At 39.3% G+C, this 22,076-nt stretch overlaps 1 protein-coding gene across 4 annotated transcripts in view; it reads right to left on the bottom strand.

Moving 5' to 3' along the window:
• The window catches only part of CaMKI (Calcium/calmodulin-dependent protein kinase I), a 109,132-nt gene that overhangs the window by 26,620 nt on the left and 60,436 nt on the right, over positions 1–22,076 (bottom strand). For 3 of the 4 annotated variants that reach the window (XM_022062048.2, XM_087355889.1, XM_022062049.2), the window contains 2 exons: positions 21,168–21,230; positions 2,063–2,137 (listed from right to left, as the gene is read on the bottom strand). In XM_022062048.2, coding sequence (XP_021917740.1) covers positions 2,063–2,137; positions 21,168–21,230 — 138 coding nt within the window. The remainder of the gene's footprint in view (positions 1–2,062; positions 2,138–21,167; positions 21,231–22,076) is intronic. The other variant, XM_022062050.2, reaches the window with a different exon arrangement.

Below are 22,076 nucleotides of genomic sequence, written 5' to 3'. Positions count from 1 at the left end.
TCATTACCAGTCAGCAAAATTCTTAATCGCACTAAAGATCTAGTAGTAATGAGTTTACAATAAATTTATACGCATTTTGATACAAAAACTGCAAAAAAGTGGTTACTAGGAAGACCAAGAAAGTGATGGTACGACAATATTAAGACGTATCTTAGATAAACACGTTGTAAGGATTAGCAAGGAGAGACCTGGATGGGCGGTGTCAAATGGCGTGCTTCAGAATTTACAGTGTTGGCCTTTGGTTTGTACTACCCTGCAATTAGTTCGCCCCTCCAGAGGAATACGGGGACAGTAATGTATTAAGACCACTCAAATACATGACGCATAGTCTAACCCACATGCACCCTCACATGTCATTCGACATTACAGTGCCCTTAAATGTGTTACGATTCAGCAACATAAAATGCGAAGTCAATAAATAATATTATATATATAATATTATATATATATATATATATATATATATATATATATATATAAAGCGATTTACGAACACCAAAAGCTGTTTTACCATACTGAAAATCTCAGCCCTGACGATGGAAACAGTATGTTTCTCCGAAACGCTGGTAATTACCTATGAGTGTACACGGCGTTAGAATTCAGAAGAAAAAAACATTTTCAACATTATCATGCAACCTGCCAAGACGTTCCACATTCAACAAAATGAGCTTTCAGCGGGATCACTTGGGGCCAATTAACCAGTCAATCAATCAATCAATCAATCAATAGAAGTATCACCACACGGCGACAAATTCACTGCAGTGAATTCATTATCGTTATGAACCACACAGGATCCGTCCAGGCGAATTAGCTACATCAGCGATTCGCAAACTGTGTTCTGCGAAACAACATGGAGCCATCAGGCATTCAGAAAGGTTTCGCGGATTTCATAACGATAATTAACCTAACATATTCTATCCATCGCTCCTGCGCAATCATTACCGGAGGACAGATTTAAAAAAAAACACGGTTTACCCACAGTTCCTGATCTGAGATAGTGCTTTATTGGGTTCCGAAGAATTGTACTGTGTAGGTTTAAAAAACACTCTCACTATTAGTAATATCTTTTAACATGTCACCATAAAATAAATATCCCTGAAGATGACGGCAATATGAACCTCCAAAACATTGATATCTACAAGTCTTCACCGCAGTGAGAACGTCTGATCTCATTCGTCAGAGATGAAATTGCATGAAAACGGTTCGCACAGAAGTAATTTTCTTCAAAATACTTTATTATAAGTTACGGAGATCTACTGCCATACAATCTTTGTGCCAGTGGTTGTTACCTGTCGGCACTATTGATAACAAAGATACCAAGGTGGGGAGGTATCCAGTGGCATGAATTAAATACAAATTTTCACTAAAATTGGGCCAACTAATGGCTACAATTTTCACACTTGTTTTAGAATTAGGGGAGTAACGGACTGATTATACCTTGATTTTTTTTTTACTTTGGTACAGGTTTCCGTCAGTACGTCCATGATCAAAATATTTTGTGCTCTATGCGTTATGCAAGTTAGACGTTTCAAGATACAGAGCTGAAAGTGTGTGATGTACAAAGAAATAAAACGAGAAGAATGAAGAAAAATCTTCAAATACGTCTACTACCTTTATAGCACACGCACTGCTGTCTACTCTCGAAATAATTCTCTTCAGTTAAACAAAACAAGTAACAGTATCAACGTGAATGTCACCTAGTTTAACATCCCATAAAAAGTTATACAGATAAGGATCAAAAATGAACAACGAGACCTACTACAATTTTGGCTACTACAGAATTTGCACAGAAATAACACAATGTTTGAAAACGTTTTAGCTACCAAACCTGACAATGGTAGGAAGCAAGATGGTTGTCTTCCGAAATATACGTGCTAAAATAATAACCATGAATATTTCTCGTAATAAAATCTATCAGGAGAGTTAATTTACACTATTTTCCTTTGAAACACGCATTTGAATGTACATACACTCGAATTTGTAAGAGACTTTCACTTTTAAACTTCTCACCGCCATTCTGTCTTATTCTACCAGTAACACGGTACACTAACGTCTTACTTACAGTTCCATAATCAGATACACCTTATGTTTGTCTTCAAAAGTTTCCAAGAGCTGGACTATGTTTGGATGTTTCAACCTGGAAGTAAAACAAAAGAAATTGTGAGTAGCGGAAGACAGGGTTTAGACCTGCTCTTAAAACAGAATCTGATCACAATCTTTTCATCAGAGAAAAATATACGAAACAAACTAAGTGATATAGTTATCCCAACTATCCAGTGTTGGAACAGTACAGAACAGCAGAAACTGAGAAAAGTAGTTCAGTCAGTAGAGTGAATGGCTATGAGTAGAATAAATTACTACTATATGTAATATTTTCAGGACTAAAAAAAGAATAATTTAAACAAATCTGGTTATATCATAAGCTACAGTATGTACATCTTTACAAAACGTTTGTCTGAAGTGCCAACGATCCACGCTCAATGCTGATCTACCCAGTTCTTTCTGCAGGTCTGTAGCACGAACACCAAACACATTCATGAGACCTTAAGTAATATTAATTTCCTTATGTATTATGTTAGAACCAGTATTCACACCATAAATTTAATTTAGACTTATCCAATGTACGTCTGACTCCACAGGCACGATATTTACTACACCAGCATGTCACTAAAACTTGCCACAATGTTGCAACGTCCACTGCAATGCGTTACACGAGATGAGGTCAATGTTCTAGTTAATAAATTCTCTCACTTCACAAAAGAGGGTGTCGCTTTAAAATGTGCATAAATTGCGGAAATAGCACATAAAACAGCCATACTTCGGAATTTTAAATACAAGCATCAAAGTTATTCCTAATAATGAACTAAAATGTGAATAATGTGATTCCCACATGATGACAGAAAGCCTGATTCAGCACACACAAAATGTTACGAAAATCAAACTTTCCTCTTAGTAATAAACCACTAATGAGCCGCGAAGCTTAGAGAATGCGGAGCTTAATAACACAAAGCCACACTTCCAGAAACTTCGACAGATGACAGCAGCTATCGTATACACATATACAAACACACAGGTTTAATTAATCCGACATTTTGAAATAATGGATGGAATTCTGTGGGATTGAAGTGGGAGTAGCAACACATAACTCAGCAATAACAGCAAGTATTTGTAATAAAAAAACAGCGGTAACACAAAACATAACCTATATAATACTAACTCTCTGAGAGCGGAAATACAAGATTAAATCCATCATTAAATATCCTTAGCCACCTTCATCCATTTGACCTCCTCACAACCCATTTTCCAAAGATCTCTGATAATGTTATCGTGTCCTTGTACTTCCAACTGGCAGCTTTAGTAGTGAAAACATCGCACATCCCATATTCTCGAGCTACGAGGTGCGATCGGAAGGTTTCAAGACTGCTCGTATAAAAACGCGTACACTTATCTCAGGTATTAAATTCATCCATCACCCTCGAAGTAGTTCCCCTGGGAGTGAACACAACGATCCCAGCGCCGCTGCCAAGCCTGGAAGCATCCCTGGAAATCTTTCTTTGTCAGCCTGTCAAGCACCATCTGCGATTCTGCCTGAATCTCTTGCCAAAGACTCGCCAAAACGGCTACGGAAACCTATGAAATGCTAAAGCAAGCATTTGGGGAGTCCGCAATGGGTCGTGCACAAACTTTTGTGTGGAATTCACGTTTTAAAAATGGCCGAACCTCTGTCGATGATGACGAGCGTTCTGGACGACCATCTTCGAGCACAACGCCCGAAAATGTTACGAAGATTCGGCAGGCCATTCACGAAGATCGACGTCGTACCATCAACGACTTGTGCGACATTGTTGGGATAGGCTATGGGACCCGTCAGCTGATTCTAAAGGAAGAACTCCACATGCGACGCATCATGACAACGCGCCAGCGCACACCGCCCTCAAAGTTCGGCGGTTTTTGGCCTCAAACACCATGGCCGTCATCCCGCACCCTCCTTATTCGCCGGATTTAGCTCCGTGTGACTTCTTCCTCTTCCCAAAGATAAAAATTCAGCTAAAGGGAAGGAGATTTGAGACGATAGAAGAGATTCAGGCAGAATCGCAGATGGTGCTTGACAGGCTGACAAAGAAAAATTTCCAGGGATGCTTCCAGGCTTGGCAGCGGCGCTGGGATCGTTGTGTTCACTCCCAGGGGAACTACTTCGAGGGTGATGGATGAATTTAATACCTGAGATAAGTGTACGGGTTTTTATACGCGCAGTCTGGAAACTTTCCGATCGCACCTCGTATATGACCAGCGCATCATAACAGACTTGGTTTAATTTCCCTCACAAAGCCCTTCAGTACATATTACTCTAACATTTCCAAATTGTTTCATCCCTCTTACACCAAAAATTTTCTTGAGAAATTATTTCCAAACAAAGCTCACAGAAAAATTGTTCGAACTAATACGGATATGTATACAACTCCCTTAAAAAGTTCGAGTAACACAATATTTATATTATACCTTGAACAAAACAATTATTAAACAAGCAAAAGCTTGGAGCGGTATATTTATCATCTAAATTCTTAATTATACCTTTAATGCGAACTCAGATGTCATTATAATTTATAAAAGATTTTCCACTTAGCAACATAATAATAATTACATCTCACGTGTCAATAACATTAGTGCTAGATTTAATATCAATATTAGACTGTCATTAAGTTGCTGTCTTCATACGTGCCCATTCATGGATGAAGAAACTAGTTAACTGGCTACTTGCGACAGCTTCAATAAGAAAATCCCACCTTGGAGATTATAACAAACTTCATGGTGGCCTTTCTCGACACGTTTAAGGTTGTCCAGCTGGTCAAAGAATAAAATCCATTGTTTCATAAAACCCGAATGCTCATCACCGTGTTCAAAAAAGCCTGTCGTTTGACAGTATTCTGATTCATGACAAAACAGCCCACTATAAAACTACATACTTAAGAATCATTTTAATATTATCTTCCCATCCATGTCGCCCACATCATGCTCCTTGATTTAATCACCGTAACAATTCTGAATGAAGAGTACAAATGTACAAACTACATTATACGAGTATTTCAACGATTATTTAATACTTTGAACCGGAAGTAATTCTCCCAGTTTTACATATCAGACAGCAACACTACAGCAGATGCGATTTATAGCGAAATGAATACATTTTCAGACAAAGAACAATGGCGATTTAATAAGAAAGTTCAGGAATGGAATTTCATTTCCAACGAAACGGCATTCACTTTTCTTGTAAGAATTGCTTTCAATCGGCGACAGAAAAAGGAACAAGGGGTAAGACATTTTTATGAATACGCTACGAGTCACAATGTTTTGACATTACGCACTGAATTATATACAGAGTGTCCCACGTAAGTCGAAACTCGTTCAATAGCATTCGACGGCTATGGTCTGCGTCCATGATTCCAAGAAACAGAAATCGGAGATCCAGCATTAACACTCCTGCTTCGTATTTCAAAGGCACCAGATTACATGAGACTATCCTCAGTAGGCCTAGACAAGATTTTGGTACAGTAGTCTAAAACAGACCACTACTGCTTCCTTCCTCATATTTGCCAATTCATCAGTCACATAATCATCCCACCAATCGATGTCACACAACCAACGCTCTTTAGAAAGAATCGTTAAGCAGATTCAAAAAGTCCGGTCTGTCTTGTCGTATTCGGCGCCAAATTTCCACATGCATCTGAGGACACAGTTACTCCAGCGACGCCCTGTTGATGGTAAACTGAGTGACGTGAGTGTCGACCCTCCTTCCAACAACGGCAGTTTGAAATCCGACTAGACCCTGAATCGATTACCACTGCGTTCGGTAGCTGTTTTCCAGCCGAATGCCGAGATAGGTCAAATCCGACCAACAATATTGCTTACATGAACTAACACGATATTCATCGAAGTTGTATTAACAATGTGCTAATATACCATCCATATTAACTAAACAATGCAGAATTATGTTAACAGTAGCTCAGCCAGTCATTACGTTTTATGCTTTTATGGAAGCACATAGTTCATCACTGTCTTCATAAAAGTCTGTCATTACACTTTAACATGAGCCAGTTTGATCCAATTCACTCCAATACTATCGATTTTGATTTTTATTCTCCCATCTACGCCTAGGTCTCCAAAGAAGTTTCTTTCCTTCAAGGGTTTCTAATAAAATTCTGTATGGGTTCCTCAGCTCCGCCATGCGTGCTACATGTCTAACCTTTTTTATTCTCCTTTATTTAATCACCCTGATAACGTCAGGTAAGGAAACAACATCCAGTTGTTCCAGAATACTCTGTATCACTATTGATGAACTGACATATTATATTGCTTAGGCATATTATTTAGCCCATTTACTTGAGAATTATCACTCAATAAAGGAATTTAATTTAATTATTATCATTAATATGATACATTTATATATTTAGTTTCATTTTTTTTTTGATTTTGTATTTGTAATGTTATACATTTATTATTATCGAAATGAATATAATTATTACATTTTATTTTGTATTGTTGTTCAGCGTTTTCTGAGTTGTTGCGCCCTGTTGTCTAGTAGAAGTTTACCGACGTTTCAGAGCCTGATGGTAAAGGCCGCAATCACCTCTGAAACGTCGGTAAACTTCTACTGTGGACTGCACGGCGCGACAGCTCAGAAAACTGAAATCTTCATATTCGCCACCGCGATAAAGTGAATCTCACACATAGAAACCATTTACAAAGCAAGTAGGTGACAATGGGTAAACACTCTGGGAACAGAACATTTAATGCTGTATTTATATTCCGAGCGGGGCTCGAAGCAGTCGTCCCACAGAGTGCCGGATCATGAAACTGTGTGTCCATCGGAATCGTCATGAACCAGACGGAAATTCTGCGTTTCTCTTGTACAAGTACCACCACACTTGCGCCTGGAGTTCGTGTTCTGTTTTTTACACTACGTTTCACCGGTGTTAGTTCCAATGGTTGCGTGTCTTTGTAAAACGATGGAGCAGCGGTTACCTTCCAGGAATTCACACATTCCACGTCTCCGTGGAAGCAAGCCAAGTGGTATGGCAAAACTGAAATTCTTGTTAACTGTTCGGTTATTACGCGACGCGACGCTACGTGACATGACGTGCGTATTCGGGCAGCACAGGTGGGTCCAACTTGCGTCCTGCAGGCCGCATGCGAGACTCTTAGATGCTTTAATTATGTACCATGTGTCGCCCCAAATATCCCAGTTTTGATAAAATTTTAATTTTCAAACAGCTTTTTGTATACAGCTGTTGTCGGTAAAGTGATTTCAAACGACCGACCCCTTCCAAATCTTTACTTATCATTCGTATTCATCTTCCTACTTTATTTCAAGCGACATAACCTCTGTAGCTGAAAAAGTGTCGTTATATACCCAAAGAATCGATCAATGGGAGTATAATGACAGCCTGTGTCGGCTGAGATATGGTGCAGAGAATGAACAGACAGGACGTCCATTTTTAAGTCACTTCTAGGGGATTCGCTCAACACGGCTGACGAAATCCTAAAACACTTCTACATTCGTTGGCATTCTTTAACTTTCCAGGTTCCGGTATACGGATGATAAAAGTGCAATCCCGGCAAAAATAACTTAGAATTATTTTCTCTTGCATCTGCCGACGGATTGTGTGTATGTGTGTGGAGGGGCGGGGGTTAAATAAAACATAGTTCATGGTATTTCACCATCATCATCACACCCACACACTCTTTGGGAAAGCGCGGGTGGGGAATAGTAACCTTTACCTTCTTTTCATATTCTCTTCCCAAAGATTTAAAGACATTTACGTGTTCCGCCAAAGAATTTCATGAGTCAACGAATCTTAGTGAACACGCTACTGGAGTCTCTCCTTCAGAAACTTAGATAATTTCCGAATGTGAACACGAGCATACACTTTAACATTTTGTATCAGAAAAAAAAAACCTGGTATCAATTTCATACATACAAACAGCTGTAGAAGCTGCAAAGATATATTGTAGGGGAAAGATGGGAATATGACAACGTGGGTAAGACGAACCATTATTTGGAACGACGGCAACATGAGATACCAGTTGAAAGTTTTGATTTACAGCACCAAACGTGTGCGAATACTTGATGGCAGCCCGCATAAGATTTCTTGTATTCAGAAATAACAATCAATGTACGTAATTATTTGTGAACGTCGATGTACAGTTCTCTCGCTTTTACTTAAAATACCACGGAAAGCTTTCATGAACTTTGATACTACAAGCATTTTGGAAAGCCTATATTTTTATTACTCTTATCCACTAAATAATTTTTGTGGGTTTTGCGCATTAATTTAAGTAACAAGTGACGGAATAAAATGACAATTCGCCACCTTAACCGTACAAGACATAAAATATTGTTTCTGACATGATTAAAAGTTGTTCTCTGAAGATCAGAGAAAATACCACGTGATAATCAAAAGACCGAGGCTAATCGGCGCAGTTGGAAAGAGAAAACCTGGCTGCTGCACTGCAAACAGTGCAGAATAATGAAATGTCATGCATTCTGCAGTTGTGACGTAAAGCACACCGGAAGGGGCCCCGAGGTAATACTCGGAAAACCCCTCTTGAGACAGACATTTTATGGTGATTAATCATACACAACACTGGGGTGACAAGGCAGAAAGCACTTTATGCATGTCAGGAATATTTGCGAACTGCACAAAAAGTGACAAAACGACGGAAAACAGCTGTTGGTGCGATAAAGTAAGTACTGGAAGGGAAAGAAAAAGAAAGGAAGGAACAGAAAATTAAAACAAGGAAGACAAGTTTAACTAAAATGAAACGAGAAAAATAAGTTTCAGTGCTGAAGATCTACAGCCGATACTCTCTGTTTGCAACGAGACGCATGAAGATTCTCACCGGGAAGATTGTGTTCTGGGCTCCATTTCCAGAGCGATGGTTCGAAGTCATGAACACACAGATTTAAATTCGCTTTTAAATCGTCCACTTACCTCAGTAAGGGTTGTCGTAAACTTATTTAGAGTAAACAGACGAAAATCAAGTGTTTGCTGACAACATAAAGTTATGTGTGATTTGAGGTTTTCACAGCAGTGAGTATGAAGATTTCTGTCTTCTGGGTTGTTGCGCTGTGTAGTATGGTAGAAGTTTACCAACGTTTCAGAGGTCATACTGCCTCCGTCATCAGGGCGATGAGTATGAAGATTTCTGTCTTCTGGGTTGTTGCGCTGTGTAGTCTGGTAGAACTCTGCCGATGTTTCAGAGGTCATACTGCCTCCGTTATCAGGGCGATGAGTATGAAGATTTCTGTCTTCTGGGTTGTTGCGCTGTGTAGTCTGGTAGATGTTAACCAACGTTTCAGAGGTCATACTGCCTCCTTCATCAGGGCGATGAGTATGAAATTTCTGTCTTCTGGGTTGTTGGGCTGTGTAGTCTGGTCGATGTTAACCAACGTTTCAGAGGTCATACTGCCTCCGTCATCAGGGCGATGAGTATGAAATTTCTGTCTTCTGGGTTGTTGGGCTGTGTAGTCTGGTAGATGTTAACCAACGTTTCAGAGGTCATACTGCCTCCGTCATCAGGGCGATGAGTATGAAGATTTCTGTCTTCTGGGTTGTTGCGCTGTGTAGTCTGGTCGATGTTAACCAACGTTTCAGAGGTCATACTGCCTCCGTCATCAGGGCGATGAGTATGAAATTTCTGTCTTCTGGGTTGTTGGGTTGTGTAGTCTGGTCGATGTTTACCAACGTTTCTGAGGTCATACTGCCTCCGTCATCAGGGCGAAATACAATTAATTGGGTAAGAAAATACCCCTGTAGTAACTTATCCTTTAAAGCCCAATGGTAAGTACATGTCCCACTTGTTTCAACAATCAATAACTCTGTTTAGTATTTGTGGGTTTCCTGTAATTTTTCACTGTAAATAAACAGTGATTCGCGCACTGAATTTTTAAATGTCATTTAGACAACCTTCATATTCAAAGTGAAAATTACGTTCCGCTTCCCCTTTGTCACTTCCTTTTCTTTACTTCTTTCCTTAATCATTGTTGTCTTTATTTCCTTCTGCCTGTCAATATCTCTATAATATAATTGGTATTTCATTTTCGGCGCAGGGCCTCGGGCTGGATTATATGCAGTAATTTCAAGCTGCCTAAAGCACAGCGAAGTACAACCGTCCTTTATGTCAAACGTAGAAATGAAAACTAGACTTCAGCTTCGGAATTTAACATACGCATGAACTTGTTTAATTAGTCTGCGAGGCATCATAATTAAATTTGTAACAGAAGTTACAATATACGTATTTCAGTGCAAATACCGCATTGACGTGAAAGGAAATAACGCTTCCGTGAAACGAGCCCCGTATATTCTGAATATGTGCAGTGTCAGTGACAGTTCACCGTTCTTCTCCGATTTTTAGCCAAAGCCTACTACAGACTACAGAGGGCAGTTTTGCGTTACCATACAAATGCTTCCACAAAGATATTAGCATGGAAGGAGTCCATTATATTTATCAATTCATGTTCTCTGATGATTTCTGTATTCTGGGTTGTAACGCCGTGCAGTTTGGTACTTATCACCTTGATGATGGAGGCAGCAAGCACGTCCGAAACGCATGTACAGCCCAAAAGACAAATCAACTCTCTACTGGCCTTCGCGAGAACCTGATCTCTAACTCATGTTACTATTCGCCCAGTCGCTCTTCTTCACTGGAACTCTTGCATTCTGGTATTCTGTCCTGTTACCAGAGAGTTCTTTAACTCAATTGAAACACAACAGCAACAGGGCAGTGACTCGACAATAAACCATATGTCATCGAACCATGAACTTCTTCAATACGATACATGCACATAGAAACAAAAGGCAAATTAACGTCCTAATAAGGGAATGGCCCTTCGGAAAACACGTAATAATGATTGTCTCAACAAGTATCTTAGTCACCCACTCACTCCTTTTTCTACTTTCGAGCAGGATGCTGAAGTCACGAGCTTATAACAGGTGCAATCAAGATGTAACCGTGACATTAACAGCACCTCTTTTAACTGTGCTACAGCTTGAGATGTGACGGCCCGAGACCGGACGACAGAATTCTTTTACAGATGACATCGTCTCATTTTTAACCTTCCCTTCATTTTGTTTACCCAGTTTCCATTCCCAAGGCTTCTTGCTTCCATCGAATATTTTACACAATTTACCCAGCATCCCTGACCTGTCATGTTTTCGCCTTCTCGGAGGAATACAGTTCAACGTTGTATGCGGACAGTCATCAAATGTGTTTTGTGTCGGAACTGAAAAAAGGCTACATCTCACGACGAGGGCATTTATTTATTTTCTGTAAGGCGTTTAATCCCACTTTGATAAATACTTCACTTAAGCCAGTTAATTCAAGATCCGGACTTCGGGTCACCCGTGACTTTGTTTTCACACCTAGTATCTACAGACAAATGGACTCTATTCAAGTCACGCAGATTTAATACCAATAAACAATGAAACAATTAAGTTTGGACATGACCTTATTACTGAAGGCTGCTAGATAGAATATTCAGAAACTCTTAACACGAACCAAACCTCTGACCATAAAAGGTGTCAAACATTTTAACTGGAAGACATTCTCCATCTCCTAATTACTCAGTGATATCAATGATGTTAATAATCGACTTGGTTTTCGGTATTCCGCTCACGCTTGAACACGTAACCAGCTGGTAATTATCATTTCTCATAATTGTACTTGTAAGATTATACAAGAGGCAGTAAAACTTAATGACGGCGAAATGTTCCACTTCTCCAAAGTCTTTAAGTTCTGTAATAATTTACAATCACGAAGGTGAACCATGATAGCTCTTTCAGTATAGTTACTGAAAAGCAGGCTGGACAACCGGGTTTCGATTACCGGCAGGGACAAAGATTTTTCTCTTCGTCACCGTCGAGACAATCTACCAGGGTCACCCACCCTCTTACAGAGTGAACAGCGAGAATTCTTCCTCGAGGATGAAGACCACAGTGTGAAGCTCATAACACACTTCCATTTATTATGTTCTCAACGCATGGAACTTAACGGGCACATCAAATGAGTTATCTCCTACATGTCTTCCTGCTTGCTAAAGTGACGAATCCTCAACGATGACGTAATTACCGAGCCAAATATGCGCTACATTCCCCGCGCTCGGAAAGACCTTTCACCCAAGGAAAGTTATGACGTCTGTGACAATATCGTATGCTGAAGACCGCGCAAGAATTATGTTATGCTTACATTTGCTAACTTCGTAACACTTGTAAACTGCGATGTATCTGTTAGTCCGGGCAATTCGATTTTGTACCGCTAACCGAATTCCAGTTTTATTCGTGAGAATTAGTAGGTTGGGTTGGTATAAGAAAGACAGCAAGAAGGAAAGTCAGTAAAAAAGAAACACGTTAATATTAAACTATTTGTTATTTTCCTCAGTTTGTTAATCAAACAACTGACTTCAAAGAAAATCCATATGCACACAATTTACAGGCTCATAATATTATGTAAGTTCAAGTTTCTAGGATTATAAACCTGCGAATTGAAGGAAACACGTAAGCCATCATAATTCCCGAAATCTAATAAGATCTACGTGTCACAAACATCACATTCAAAGTGAATTGATGCGTAATAAATGGATTTAATGAGAGGAAAATAGGGCAGCGAGTTAATATGAAGTTCTGTTCATAGTTCCAGTTAAATTGATTACAGTAGACAGTGCTCATACTTCCTGAATGTTCTACCAAGGAAACTCAGAATTTAAAAGTTACTGGTTATCGTTAGTACGAAATAAAAATGTTTGTTCGTAAGGTATTTATCGACGCTGTGCAAAACTTGGTTATTTAACACAAGATGAAATAACAGCAAGAAAACATACAGTAGAGTGGGGAGATCTAAGACAATAACAACTAATTAAGTGAAAATGAGGGAAGGTTCTGTGCTGGTAGCATAACACTGAGGTAGAATAAAATTGCCTATAATTTTTTACTTACCGTCATATACAAAGAACGGAGAACCACAGAACAACACAAGCAAATAAGGGGATTCTTGGCACCGTTTTCATAAATTGATCTCTTGTCTGTCTAGGAAGACACATAATAAAAAAGCATATTATCTCTCTTGCATTTTATGTAAAAGTTGGTCTCCTATGCCGGAAGTAAAGCAGAATTTAAGAATGAAGACAACTGCGCGTACTTTCTTAGACCGCTGCAATTATGGTATGCGGGTTCAAATCCCGCTTTAACAAGAGAGCAAATATCCACGGCTCCAAAATACTCTACAAACGAAAGTTTATACGTTGAATTAAACTTTTCCTATCAATTCAAGAATAAATGCATCAAAATGTCAACCCCTTCCACGCTGAGTCGTAAATCGAAGTTGCAAATGACAAGGTTAAAATATAAAGACATGTCGAGACAGGACAGGACTACTTTAACTACTAATGTCACCTGTTTCGCAGTGCGTTAACGGGGCACTAAAATTTGAGGAATATAAAAAGATTCCTACACTGCACAACAGCGGCTTATTATTATAGTTATTAAAATACGTTAGATCTCTGGTGTAATTTGTTGGAGGCGTTTAATAATACTGTCTTTCCGCACGACCTGACTTCTAGACCTGGATTCGCCACCGCCTGCTTTAGATCGATGTACCTCGTTTACATTACGGAAAGCATCAACTAAACTTCCAACGCTCACAACTTCTAATTTATGAGACCTAAGAAAGATGGCTGTCTTCTGGGTTGTAGCGCCGTATAGTCTGGTAGAAGTTTACCAAGGTTTCAGAAATCCTTGGTATCAGGGCATCGCCCTGAAGATATTGGTAGCACGGACTTGTGAAACATAAGTACACCTCTACCAGACTATACGAGGCTACAACCCAGAAGACAGGCATCTTCGTGTTCACCGCCGTGATAAACTCAAATCCTACTTGTGAGATATGAGTTTCTCGTGGCGGTGAAAATATGAATCGTGGCCTTCTTTAGCTGATTTATTCGTGAATCAAACTCTCAAGCCTTGCCTTTGGTATTATTAAAATTACAGAGCGCTGCACCGGAAACTGCTTGATTTAATGTTTAATTCAGCACGCGTAAGTTTGCTGACACTTCACGTGGTACTTTGACGTAACACAAAGTACACTTTCACCTGGAACGAATTCAGGCTTATTCCCTCTGTTCTGTCGTGTTTCACACATTTTCACTCCTGATATCAACTACAACACACAACGACATTCTGGAGGTCATTATAATTATTATTTACAACGTTATTAGCCCACTTCACACACGGGATTTCACATACAGAACACCCCACAGTTCAGAAGGATTTAAACAAGTGAAAGGCTTGTTTTACAGATTGCATCCTGAATTAATAAAACTTCCTTCATATTTTTTATCGAGTCGCGTCCATTTTCAAAATGCATCTAAATTATAATCAAAGGATAAGAAAATATTGCAAGTACTCTATTTTAATATATTCACACATCCATCGGTGATCCATTCTGTAATTCATCACTGCTTAAAAGAATTTGACGAGCAAGTTCACGCGACAAGTGTTCTAGCTTACTATCAGGTCGTGTCACGTAAAAATCGCAGCCGAAACACCAATTCCTTTGACTAACGTTTTCTTCAGCAAACCCCAGCCACCCAAGTCGAAATCTGATAAAAGTAACTTTAACATACAGAGCGTTCCATTTAAAACGCAACCATAACTACAACAGTAATTATGTAAGTTTTGTTGACATCAATATAAGAAGACAAACTAATTTATTTTTCTTTCAGTTTTCATGTAAGGAAGAACTTGCAGCAGACACTGCAAAAGCCCACAGCCTTCTCGACCCTCCACGGTCTTCATTGTTTCGCGAGACTTCACGCAGTATTTCTGTGCCACTGGTGGTAACAATCTCCCAAGGGAGTGGGCCTGCTTCTGATTGAATTTTTCGGCGTTATGGGATTGTTAGCGGGTTACATTTTGAAACACGCTGTAGAACATGACTGCTTCCTTCCCAGCCCCTCCATGTTCATCGAAAGTGATCTCTGTCTCATATTATTAGATGCTTGCCAAAGAAGAAAGGAGAAAGCAAATGAAAGACCCAAGACACCCCTTACATGGGCAAATTCTCCCAAACCAAAGACTCAAATCTAGAAGGAATTTCCTTGCCAGAACCTCACCACTCCAGGGGAACCAGAAAGATGAAAGAACCAAGCTATGGAAAATATGAAGTGATGAAACAGACGTCCAGGACCTTCTGGGCCTAGAACCCAAGGAAATCCTTCCTCCAGGTTCTGAATTAGATTGGCCTACCTGGAAAACTTTAAACAGACTCCGTACCTATACTGGCAGGTGTGCGCCAAACCTAATGAGGTGGGGATATCCTTCTGTGTCTGACCAATGTTCCTGTGGACAAACACAGACAATGGATCACCTCCTGGCTTGCCCCATCTTAGATTCTCCCTGCACAAGCGAAGATTTGGCTACATGTACAGACAATGCCATTCTTCATGCCCGATACTGGATTCAAATATAGTTTTGTATATATGTTGTAAATTTACTTTAATATTTATTCTGTACTAAATTTTCCCCCACCTCCTTTTTATCTCTATGTTATTAATATTACTCTATTTAATGATTTCTACGTTGAATGGTGTGTATTTGGATACGAAACAAAAAATTATTAGATGCTGATTAAATTCTACAGCTCATATAGAATTCATGAATAACAGATAATTCTTCTATACATAAAACATATTACTACCTATTAGTGTTAAATAATTTTAAACCTTCATCATGCGTGATATTATTTCCCATGGTCACGCTTTGAACGGGATTCGTCGCTTAGCAGCACCGACCTGTTATCCAATATTCCGCTAATTCAATTAGTCATTTCTGGTTTTCTGCATGCCTAGGGTATCGTGCCAGAAGAGCATAATGGTTATGGCGCTTACAAAGAGAGTTACGTATGAACACTAATAATGCACATTTGTCAAACCAAATGAGCGCAAGAATTCAGCATCCTGTAAATAATTTTATTAGTACGCCCTTCTGGCATAATGCCCTCGACATGAAAACAAAGCAAGTGTAATTAAAATATACGTTCTTATAGACAATAAATCGTTTATCTTGAAATGGTTCAAATTGCAATGTTAATAAACACGAAACAAACTACACTGTAACGCAATACGGAGAAGTGGGTAGTAAGACCAACTTCTGCTACTACTACTCCTTCTACTACTACTACTAATTAGTGTTCTTATTCTTATACATGTATCATGGGCCAAGGACATGCAACCTATCCCGATTCAGTGTTAAGCCTGAAATAATCCTTCAGACAATGGTTAGGATTCAATGTATGAAGGATCGGCAGAATGATAAATCTTTTCTGAATTCATTACATGCAGTCCCCAAACAAAGCTAATTTTCAGTCACGAAACAGCAGGCTTATTACGCATTCAACGCCACGAATTTCCGGTAATGCGCTGTGGGGATTTTTACACACGTATCCATGTCTCCCTCTTTGGATGGGGGGAAACATCCAACAATGTAAAAACAAATTTCCAGTTTCAGGCATCTATTCAGCTGTTCGAGAAATTAATTTTTGTTGTGGAGCCATCAGAAATAAAACTTTACACTGAATCATAACTTTCGTCAGGTTAATCCTGACCACATGCCTACATCCTACAACCTCCTTCGACATATTTCTCACATACGACAGAGTCTACGATGTATTATCCACAGCACCTTGCTTACAAAAAGTAAAAACCCAAAATTTAAACTTCGTCCTGTTAAAAATGTTAACCCGATCTTGATAAGATTTTTTTTAAAAAAATGGCGCGAATAACGGTATGTAAAAGTTTAGTTAGAAAGAGGTTAATTAATTTTTGCCGAAACGTTTTGACAATAAATAAATTCGGCAAATGTAACAATTATTACCTAAAAGCAACACATACACACTACATACATTTTCTCTGTTTATTTAACATCGCTGTGTCAACTACGAAGATTTCTACAGCGTTGAATTAAACTAAAACATGTTATACACGGTGACTTTAAAAGTAAAAGAAGTAATGTAGCCTGTTTAAGGTACAACAAATAAAATACGTTTCAGCGTCTGGCCAGAAATGAATCACCAAAATTCTGGAAGGGTTTGAACCCAGGCCTTCGCGATGAGAAACCAACATTCTACCACTAGAGCTATAATGTAGAAGGCGATCAAACTTCGCGATTAACTAGTTAGCATGCCCGTTTCTTACTCCGGAAGTCTTGGATTCGATTCTTATTCCAGAGATCAGCTATCCTAGCCTACACATTTCGTGGTTTTTCTTAGTACCTACAGCAAAATGTTGGAATACTACACTGAAACAGAACATGATTGCTTTCTCCTACACTTACTCTACTTTATAATTAACCATCAACCTCCGATTTAACGCTATCTAACTTACGCAACAGAGAAAGTGTTAATTGTGTTAGGAAACAAACAAATTCAGATATAAAATAAGAAACACTTAAAATACAAACGAGGGTAGAATAATTTACTATAGGCCTACAAGAGTGTTAATAATAACATGTAATATGCATAAAAGCTGATGTGAAAACATAATTAGTTACCTCACATAAAATGGAAGGAAATTAACTACAACATGGTAATTATAAAAAAACATATAATTAAAAATCGTGACTCATATCTGTGCAGGATGGTGTGTAAATACTTACACGCATTTTAAATATGTACAATTAGAGACAATTCTACAATGTCGAATTCTACCTGGCGTCTCGTTCCTATTTAACGTTTCCGTGGCACGTGAGTTCTTCGCCAGGTTGCATCAGATAGGAGGAAAAGAGTGAAGAATGCATGGATCGCTGAACGCGACGGACAATTGCAACATTTGCTACAAGTCCTCGTATTGGAAGTTCTTCGCGTAAAATGAAGGAGGTTGGTGTTTCCATTGACGTATTGAATAGGCGTTTTGCCTTGAAGATGGAGGTCGGAAAGTGAGGATAGCATTAAGAAGGATCTTGAAGTGACGGGTGTGAGATATGGAGATAAGATTCTAAGAATGTGAGGTGGAAATGACAGGAGCGTGTCCAATGCAATGGATAAGCGTGACCTTTTTTTTCAAAAGTATTGTAAAAATTTTGGAAACTGAGTATTAATATCGTACTTCATCTACCATGATGCATACATCACAACACGACACACGCTTATAACAAAGGTTTCGCAAATAACATGGCGAGAAACATGATACAGCACTGTACGTCAAATGTACGCATGTAAGCAACTGAAATATCGTAAGAATGGCTAACGTGAGACGTTTGAATATCCTGCAGTGTCCTTCCTCCCCTTAAACCCGTGTTTATTCTAACTGCGCCTCCGAAAACAAACTACGAGCGTAAGCCACAGAACCACGAAAGTTAAGACGTTTTATTTGCATTCTTTTCAAGGTGTTGGCCGCTCTAACAGGTTAACATTGATGCTCAGCCCCTGGTTTAATGGCAGGCTTTGGATCCGGAAGTGTTGAACGCGGGGGTTATGCTATTGCTGTGGTAGCTGACTGCGGCAGGATGGTGGTGTGGACACAGTCTGACAAAATAAAAGCTACATGTAGTTAGAAACTCCATCTGCCTTTGTGGCTTACTAATGTTACTTATAGACGTAATTAATCCTTTGGCCACGGCAAACCCGTGGTATATCGGAGTGCGTGGGTTGTAAACGAAGAATAACAACCTGACGGTGTGTCTCTAGTACGTGCAGCTTTGAGCAACTCACGTCAATTTTACAACGAGAAAGCGGTCACATCACAATATTCCCAGACTGTAACAAACTATGCCGTGCGTGGTCCGACGTAATAAATTTTACATGCAGATAAAAACCTAATTCTGTCATTATGACTTTCTGATGTAAATTAATCGGAATTAATCCTTCAGCCATGGTAATGCCCATAGTGTAGGTCTATCACAGTATGTAGGCTTTATTACGAAGAATAAATTACTGTCAGCGTACCTCAAGCACGCACAGTTTTCGAGAAACTAAACGATAACATTAAATGTTTCTTCATTGTCAGAGAAAAAGCATATTATGTCATGTGAAAACCTGCTTAGAACTTGGTTCAATTTGCCAGTGCTTCAAAAAACGCAACACCGTGAAAACCTTAATAATGCCATAGATTATGAGAAACTAGTTCTGTGCAAAATAAAGCAAAAAAATCAGCCAATACTAAAACTACAGGAACTGAAGCACAGGCAGGATTACGTCCGATAAAGCACAAGAATGAATTCAGTTTCTTCCCTTGCAACAATTTGTATTAGGAATCTGGAGCCTTGTCTAAACAGTGCAAGGCGTGTTTATGAAACCCATTTACCTGTCTAATGTTTGTGAGATCAAACATTCTTCACCAGACTTAAATGCACCACTGCATTCTGGAAGTGGTACAATAAAGACTTGTGTTAATTCCAAAAAGTTATCTTAGAGCTAAGCATATGTTAGGCCACCACAGTCACATGTACATGCCCTAGATAGCAGTCGCCCACAGAAACCAAGATCATGTGAGGAAAACTGTTTCAGTACTGTAGCACTATGAAGTACCGTGGTATAAAGGGGGGGGGGGGGGGGTCAGGGGCAAAACTTGATGTTTTTGTGCCCTGAGAAAATTTCTCGAACTACTACTATTAATTTATACAAACCTAAACAAAGTATAAACAGACATTTCATTTTATTGTATTTTATGTGGTTCATGGATCGTGAGGTACAAATAACTGCATGCTGGACTTCGTTAATATGTCTGTCTTCTGGGATGTTGCGCCATGTAGTGTCTTACAAACTGGCCGACGTTTCGGAGGAACTAAGCACATCTGAAACGTTAGTCAATTTCTATAGAAATACACGGGGCAACATCCCAGCAAACCTAACCTACAGCTTAAAGCATGCAGGATCCGACAAAAGGCAACCAGCCTAGCGTTCCCCAGATAGGATAGGATAGGATACGTAACTGCATACATGATTTATTTTCTTTGCTAGGGGTCAGGCAACGGAAGGCCAACGTCTACGTCTACATCAGCTGTTACTCTTAACTAAAAGATAGTAATTTACTGAAGTTAAATAATAACAGAAATTAAATGAAAAACGATACATGTAATTCCAAATAATTTACCTTCTACAGGCAGTACTACAAGATTAAGTGTGCATGGACTACGATTTTGTGGATCAGCCAGTGTTCAGGGTGGATAAGCTTCCTTCTTCAGTGGATAATTTATTTAAAAAGTTCCGGCTCATTGACACAATCCCGTACGTCATGTGGGGCAAGCTAGTGGCTCTCAGCGCAGACCGAACTGGGTTTCAGAAAGGGACTGAGAAATTTAATTTGCAATAATTTAGGAAACGAATAAATATTCTATAGGAGATTTCAGGCGTCCACAGAAATTCAGTAATAAAAATGTTGATCCTGTCTCTGGATGCTAGAACAGTCTACATTTAAGATCTGAGGTTCTCAAGCCGGTGAAGACGACGATGTTTATATTCTGGGCTGTGACGTTGTGTAGACTCGTAGGCAGACACCAACGTTTCTGAGAAACATATCTCCCATCTAAAGGATTTCAGCCAAAACTTTGGTGACTACCTACGAGTCTGGATTGAGATCCAGAACATTATCAGCTTTACTGCTGATGTTGAGCAGATATTTGATGTTTCTACATTCAAAGCAAAGCAACTACCCAATGTCCGTGAGGTTACTCAGAGTACAGGTTCTCTTCAGTGACAAATTCTGCATTTGATTCCTCTACTGATATATAGTCCTTCACAACCGCCGGGCTGTGTCTTGCAGACAGAATCCCGCTGTTTCAGACATTCAGTCTCTCCCCTACAAGGAATGACATGAGTTTTAAAGTACATGGTAATTTAATGGTTTTCATTACTGAGATCTACGAGGGACAAACAGGGTTGTATTTGCGACTGGTGCCATATGAAGAGAATACAGTGAGGGCAGTGAACTGCAGTACCAACAGTTGTCTCTACGTCTTTAAAGGTTCTACCGACTCTATCCTATTTACCATGCAGTTATGTCCTCATGAATGAGAAGACCGACAGCAGAAACCCAGGCGTGCATTTGAGTACCAAAACACATGTGGGCGCTCATCACATAAATATTCCAGAGCCCAGAGCCAATTAAATCTCCCGAAACTCACCATGGCGTTTCCTCGGAATTTGCTGAAGACGTCACATCACTCCTCGTCGTCGTTTCGCTGAACCTAAGAAATAACGCCACAAATCAGAAATTAGAGCCTCCACGTCAAACAGCCTAGACTAATTGTGCATTGTGCAGTCTGCGTCTTGGGCTCTAGATGCTGTGCTGAGCTTCCGATGCTTCGGATTCTATACAGAAACCATCTTCTGAGGAAGGGATGCCAACTTTACAATTAAGATAGTTATAGCATGATGATATAGTGGAGTCAACCCGATCCGAAAAAAGAGGACTCAAAAGTGTAAACTTTATTCATGGATGGGTGTAGTAGCTGTTTAACTACGTACGTTATAAGTAATATTTCTCACTTCATACAAAACGTAAAACTAAATTCTGGATTTTGCATTCATTTGTTTTCAAATGATGGTCCTTTATTGGCAACTGTAACAAGAAGAATCACTACAGTCCAGACGAATTTCATTCTTCTGCATTAATTTCAATGCATTTAGCTGAAGGGAAGGGGAAAGAGGAAGCAGACGAAAACCTCTCAAAATAGTAACCTGAAAATTTCACCGTATGTGAGATTCTCACCACGGCGAAGCTGTCAACTATGGTCTTCCGGGTTGTGACGCCGTGTGATCTCTTGTAAGAAGTTACGAACATTTCGGAGAAACGTATCTGTGTCTTCTGAAGATCGAGGCGATATTTTCCTCCTAAATGGCGGTAATCACTCATAAGATCATGGTGGCACAGCCCGGAAGACCAAAATCGACATACACAAATGTATTTCCAGAAATAATATCAACAAAAAGTATATGGTGTGCTATACAGCATATTATGAAAAACTTATGACAAATTACACATTACTTACTAACAGCGACTTAATATTTCTCAAGCTATGCCAGAGATATGC

The sequence above is a fragment of the Zootermopsis nevadensis genome, unplaced genomic scaffold, assembly GCF_977971745.1.
Source record: "Zootermopsis nevadensis isolate Lab colony 2312 unplaced genomic scaffold, Znev_1.0 Znev_ptg000025l, whole genome shotgun sequence".
NCBI classification, from domain to species: domain Eukaryota; kingdom Metazoa; phylum Arthropoda; class Insecta; order Blattodea; family Termopsidae; genus Zootermopsis; species Zootermopsis nevadensis.
Note: the sequence above shows the minus strand (reverse complement) of the source record. Positions and strands in the feature narration are given on the sequence as shown.